Source organism: Rattus norvegicus, chromosome 9, assembly GCF_036323735.1.
Source record: "Rattus norvegicus strain BN/NHsdMcwi chromosome 9, GRCr8, whole genome shotgun sequence".
Classification (NCBI taxonomy): Eukaryota; Metazoa; Chordata; class Mammalia; order Rodentia; family Muridae; genus Rattus; species Rattus norvegicus.
Genome location: NC_086027.1, coordinates 115070911 through 115077775, shown reverse-complemented (window position 1 = coordinate 115077775; position 6865 = coordinate 115070911). Strand labels below are relative to the sequence as shown.

General features: G+C 47.8%; 1 protein-coding gene across 1 annotated transcript; it reads left to right on the top strand.

Moving 5' to 3' along the window:
- Window positions 1–4844: 4844 nt before the first annotated feature.
- Window positions 4845–6513, top strand: Lrrc30 (leucine rich repeat containing 30). The gene has a single exon (NM_001399306.1). The coding sequence runs from the start codon at window positions 4908–4910 to the stop codon at window positions 5808–5810; it is 903 nt and encodes a 300-aa protein (NP_001386235.1). The 5' UTR covers window positions 4845–4907; the 3' UTR covers window positions 5811–6513.
- The last annotated feature ends 352 nt before the right edge of the window (window positions 6514–6865 follow it).

The window sequence follows — 6865 nt, the reverse complement described above, 5'->3', positions numbered from 1 at the left end:
AACGCTAAGATGTGGAACAAGCCAAGGGCTCTGAGGTCAATGGGGGCACAGTCCCAGCAAGATGGACTGAGGTACTGAAACCGGAAGTGACAAAGCCGGCAATCTCGCTTCTTTCATGTGAGGTTTGGGAATTCTAACTCAGACTTGCTGGGCAAGGTCTCAGCGACCCCCAAACAATGCTTTTTGTTTGTTTCGTTTTGTTATTTTAAATTTGGGAATTGCTCCAGATATTTACACGAGCTGCTATTTCACGCTCTAATCCTTTCGGTTTTATTTCACTTCAGATTTAAAAAAATTTTTTTCATATGTCAGAACAATAATCACAAGGTTATGGAAATACAGTTAACACTGAGGGTGTGCCCAGCATCTGTCTTTGGCCTCCTTGGGATTTAAAGACAACCTCATTACAGAGTGGGATCTCAAAAATGTTCCGCAGTGCTTCCTTATAAATCTCTCCCAGCCTTAAACCCACCCGGGGAGCATTTAAAAAGTCTCTTTTGGCAGAAGCCAGATGTGTGGGTTCTGCCAAGGACCCTGAGACATTACTCCCTTACTGCGTATTACACAAAGCCAGCGTCAACGTCACTGTCCTAACTTGCTCTCCACTTGCTGTGATAGAGACACTGTGACCAAATGTTATCTTGTGGAGGAAAGTGTCTATTGGGTTTATTTTATCTTTCCACTTGCACCACAAGGGGGCGTTAGGGCAGGAATACAAAGCAGGAACCGTGGAGAAACACTGCTCAGCCAGTGTGTAGGACTCAATATCCCCTGCCAAGTTCACAGTGGGCTGGGCCCTTCCATGCCCATCATCAATCAATACAATGCCCCTAGAGATTTGCTTACAGATCAGTCTAATGAGGGTGTTTCCTCAGTTGAGGTTTCCTCTTCTCAGACAACCCAAGCACAAAATTTTACTAGCACAGTCATTAAAATGAAAGCTTTCTTGGATTTTTTTTTTTAAATATTTATTTATGTGAGTACACTGTAGCTGTATTCAGACAGGCCAGCAGAGGGCATCGGATCCCATTACAGATGGTTGTGAGCCACCATGTGGTTAATGGGAAATGAACTCAGGACCTCTGGAAGAGCAGTCAGTGCTCTTAATCAATGAGCCATCGCTCTAACCAGAGGATTTGTGTGTGTGTGTGTGTGTGTGTGTGTGTGTGTGTGTGTGTGCGCACGCGCGCGCCTGTGCACGCTTTTTCCAGTCAAGGATTAAGAGGTATTATGTCTTGAATCTGAAATGTTCCCCACAGGTTCATGTGCTTGAATGCTTGGTTGCTACTCTGCAGTAGAGTTTTGGGAGATGGTGGGAATGTCAGGATATTTTATCTGGTTAGCAAATGTCAGGCCACAGGGACAAGATTCTAAGCTCACAGACTGCCTTTCCTTCTGACTTCAGAGCTCTACACTCCAGCCCAGTGAGCTGAGGGGCCCCCAAGACATAGTCCCACTGCTGTTGACTATAGCCAGCCTTCCCATCCTGATGGAATGTACCCAAAATCTTCCAAACCGTGAGTTAAAATAAAAATCTCTCATCTCAACCAATAAAAATGGATTTCCACGTTGCTATTAGACATCACATTTGCTGCGGGGCTTCACGGAGCAGGAAGGACACTCACTCTTACAGACAGCATGCTTCACCAATGAGGAAACCAAGACCCAGGACAGTCAGTGTTTAAACTGTGCACACTAAAGTTTTCTGAATAAAAATATGTATATATATTATATATCATACATATATATATATAATATATATTTGCTTTGCTCTTTTTGGTTCTACTGTGTGCAGAGTTCATGCCTAATTATGTTATTTCTATGATGTTGCTACACCGTCATCATCAATGATGTTTCCTTCCTCATAGAGCTTGAAAGCAAGAGCCATGTTCCTCCCCCTACTAGTCCTATCTCCACAGGGCTAAGCCTCAATCCCTTTTCTGGTTTCCTGCCTGGACTATGGAGGTCTGCATCCTCACGTCACTTCTGACTGTCCACTTGATCCTGGACAGTAAGTTGATTCTACAGAAGTAGCTTGGCCTTCCTCTGACCAAGCCAGCTCAGTCAGTCCTCAGGGTCTTAAGGGAGGGAGCGAGCATTGAAAAAGAAAACAAGTTAGACAAAATTATAACAGGACTCCAGACCGTACTGAGGCTGAGGCAACTTTATTTCTTCCGAGCCTGCTTTTATATCATTCTATGTACATCCAAAAAAAAAAAAAGTCAGTTCTTAGATGGAAGACGAAGTAGTCAAGCGAAGTAGCAAACAAGGAGATCGCATACTCTAGCAATTAAGCGAAGAAGTAAGCAAAAGGATTCACACAATAATTCACATGATAATTAAGTAAAGCAGTACACAAAACCCCATGGTCACTGTTTCTAATATTCTTATCTGAACCTACTTCCTGTCCGAGCCCAGTGACAGATACCAAATCCTAGAAGCAGCGCCAAAAGCCCTCAACATGTCTCCGTCTTTGTTTCATCCTCTTTAACATGCCGGCGATTGAGACACCTGCTCTACACAGGCACGTGCAGTGTGCCCTGACTCTCACAGTTAACACTCTGTGAACACTAGCAGGAAGTGCCCACAAATGTTTTTGGGGAAGTATACTGACAGGGAAGATAGCTGATCATTATGAGGATGAAAACTGTTAACAACCCATCCCAGAACCCACCCTGGTTTGTCCTCAGGCTAAGGCGCCTTGGTATAGTGCCCCATAATCTTGTAAGAGAAGAAGAAACACACTAATTTTAAGCAGCAGCTCTGTATTGTTTACTGAAATTTGCAGAGACAAGACATTACTCGATCCCAAATCTCAGATATATATATATCTCCACACTATTGGTTTTTTTACCCTCTCACTAATAGCCCAGCACCGAACGTTTGGTACAAAGACCTCCCAAAGTCCTTCTCTCCCTCAAGGAGTCTCAGGCTAACAAAGTGCACCGAGGTCAGGCTCTGCAGCACCATTCAGAGACAAAAGCAGCATCCCATGGCATGGCTGCCCTTCCTGCTTCAGGAAGGCCCCCTCAGCAGGCACAAGTGTGGACTCAAAGGCTACTGGGCAGCTCCTGGGTAGAAGCTTGCTGAGCTCCTGGGTGGTGGGCAGTGGGGCAAGATCAGGGTCCCAGAGCAGCATCCAAGGGTTAGCGGGGTTGGGGCCAGCAAGAGCCATGCATTCCTGGGTCCATCATGAACACTGCCAGACCCTTCCTCAGAGCGATATCATCACCTGGCTAGCCCTTTCCCTTCCATTCACAGAAATAGATAATTTTTAGTATTTTCCACTTGTGCAAAGTGTCCATCTCTACCCAAGCACATTCGTTTGCAGTGCTGCCAGAACAGGCATTGGACGGCATAGCTCAACCTCAGATGTTTGCTTTGCTCACAGATCTGAGGACAGAATTCACTGAGGTCAGGTGATCCTCCTGGGAGTCCTCTTCTGAGCTTATGGAAATCTGTCTTCTCCTCACTGGGTCCTCATGTGCCTATGTCACTAAATACATTCTGAAAAGTCAGGGTTTCGATTCTGTGAACTTTGCGAGGTACACTTCGGCAACTTATAGGAGCAGCCATGAACCCTGCACACTTAGGGTAGAATTAGCCTTCAGAGAGAGAGAGAGAGAGAGAGAGAGAGAGAGAGAGAGAGTATCAGAGAGACAGAGATAATGAGACAGACACACAGAGAGGTAGACAGAGACAGACAGACACACAGAGAGACAGAGAGACAGAAAAAGACAGAGACAGTAAGAGAGACACAGAGAGAGCCAGACTGAGAGAGAAACAGAGAGATAAAAACAGACTCAGAGAGACAGAGACAATGAGACAGACACACAGAGAGACAGAGACAGACATAGACAGACAGAGACAGAGAAAATCAGAGGCAGAGAGGCAGAGACATACAGAGACAGAGACAGAGAGACAGAGAAAATAAAAGATAGAGACATACAGAGACAGACAGAGACAGAAAGACAGAGAAAATCAGAGACAGAGACTGAGACAGAGAGAAAATCAGAGACAGAGATAGTAAGAGAGACACACAGAAAGGCAGAGAGACAGAAATGGTAGGTAACCAGGGAATGGAACCACCCCTGAAGAATAATGAGTGTCCTGCACTTGAAGTGTCGCTCTGTCATTTCACAGAGGGACCAGAGCTCCTGTAGTTACAGCAGCAGTGAGGGAAACTGACCCTCCTCACTAAGTCACCCTGGCAGGCACAGTGAGAACCTCTGCCTGGGGCAGGGCCAAGTGTCCGGGCAGCTTTTGCTATTTTTTCACCAGCACAGTTCATTGACACTTGCAGTGGGCACAGTGACAACATCCGATGAGCCCTGGCTCTGGAAACCTAACTCCACCTATAGTGCCCAGGCAAGCTGCAATAGTTGCTCTCTCTGGGATCAGTTCCCTCAGCCAGGGATCGCTGTTGGTGCAGTCAGCTGTATTTTCTACTTTGTTTCTTTTTCTAGCCGCATTTGTTAATCACCCTGCTCAACTGCGATACCAAAGAAGAGCCGAGAGAGCAGTTATATGAAACCTCTCCTGTAACCTGTGAGCACATACCAGGTCAGTAATACTCCAGCAGAATGACAGTGACAGCTGTCTTGTGGTGCACAGAGGGAAGTGAGCAGTTCTGTTTGGAAGCCTCAGGGACAAGGCTACTATTACAGCCTGTCCACTCAGAGAGAAACCACATCAGCACACCCCCAGGACCAGGCACAGCTCTCGGGCAGCCACGCAGGTTTCTGACTTGGTCATCTGCAAGGCCTGGTAAGACAAACTCCATCCATGCTAGGATCCCCTGGCCATATTCTGTCTTCGCCTCCGCACTGCCACTGCCCGCCACAGTCTGACCTTTGGGAGATCAGGCAGGACAAACATCTAACCTTGAAGGAGGAAAGGAAGATCCGATGGGGGTCAAACAGTCCAGGGCCAGCTCCGATGACAAGGACCCCAAGAGATTTCTGGTGGGGAAGAGGCAGAAGTTCTCCTCGTGGGACGATACCCTGCTCTTGGGGAAGGACCCACGGTCCCTGCTGAAGCGCGGCATGCGTCATGTCAGCTTTAGCCTAGTCACGAAAGGGATGACAGACATCCCAGATTTTCTGTGGGGCTTGCTGGAAGTCCAGAAACTCAATCTGTCCCACAACCAGCTCCGAGTGCTACCCCCTGAGGTGGGCAGGCTGACCCGGATCGTGGTCCTAAACTTGTGTGGGAATTGCCTCAAGAGTCTCCCCAAAGAAGTCAGTCTCCTCCAGAGCCTCAAGGTCCTCTTCCTCAACATGAACTGCCTGGCGGAGGTGCCGGCCGAGCTCAGCCTTTGCAGGAACCTGGAAGTGCTGAGCATGTCCCACAACTGCCTGTCCCAGCTCCCGGCCAGCTTTGCGGACCTCGCCAGACTCCGGAAGTTGAACCTCAGCAACAACTACTTCGCTCACATCCCCCTCTGCGTGTTCTCTCTGAAGGAACTGGACTTCTTGCACGTGGGCTCCAACCGCCTGGAAAACATCGCGGAGAGCATCCAGTGCCTGGCTAGCTTGCAGATCTTCATCGCAGAGAGCAACAACATCCACTCCTTCCCCAGGTCGCTCTGCCTAGTCACCAGCCTAGAGCTGCTGAACCTGAACAATAACGACATCCAGACCCTCCCAGATGAACTCTACCTGCTGTGCAGACTGGGGAGGATTGCGTGGAATCCCATGGACAAGGGGCTGCACATTTCCCATAATCCTTTATCCAAGCCCCTGCCGGAGCTGGTGGAGGGCGGCCTGGAGATGCTTTACAGCTACCTGAAGGACAAAAAGCACAACTGAGGCGGATGTCAGACACATGGACAAGGGTCAGCTCATGCAGCTTCTGTTAGCTGGGGTCCGTCTCTAGTTTAAACCTTCTAATGTAGTGTCTGTCAGCGCTGGGCTCCCATGTGATAAGCTGCTGTACAGCATTGGCCCAGGTGAGACATTTGCTTTTAACCTTATCCGTCCTTAGTATCCTGGTATCCCTGACCAAGAAAATACGTTCATCTCACCCAAAGCCTGACTTGAAGCAGGCTTTTGGGTTTTACCAAAAGGAACAAACTACTCAAATGGCAAGACTTAGCTCTTGGTAGTATGAGTGATAAGTCAAACTTGATGTAATTCCAAGATCAAATATATACTTCTATGTCCCGTGTGCCAAGTGTGGTGGAAAGGGTGGAAACTGTCTACTTTCTGGGTATTTTATACTCCAACTGGTAACTGGTAACCAGTAACTGGCAGTGAGGTGGCAACAGCAAGACAGGTTCCTGTGTCAGCCCCAAGCAAGCTTCCTTCAAGGTGAGAGGGTAAAGAGGAGCAGGCTCAGTGCTGTCTGGGACCAAAACAGGCAAAGCTGTCCCTTTGGGTTTTGGGGAAATGATCATAGGAACTATTCCTTTATGATGCCTACAGGATCTGTATCGGGCTATTTATGGTTGTGTGTGCTGGTTTCAACCAGATGGCATCATGACTTTCAGGGAATAAACAAGATGGTCTCAGTGTGGAGCCTCAGTCTTCTTTCCAGTCCCTTCCCCAACAGTTGCCCCTTTCTGCTTTCGCTATTCCCTCAAAGACAAGGTAAGCCATGGGGAGAACAGCCAAGAGGTGGGAAGGAAGACAGGATAAGGACAAGGCATGTACACAAAGTAATTACCCTTCAACGTTTTGGGAAAGGTGGCTATTCGCCACTTAAGTCTCACATAGGGTATGTAAGCAAACATCTCCACTGAGGTCCTAAGCTGTTCTCTGTGTTGATTTTAAGAGGGTTTGGCTGTTAGCCAAATGGATGCAAGGGCAAGTCTTGACAGTGAGCCTGGGTCACATGATCAGGCTGCCCTGTGGCAGCCAGATGC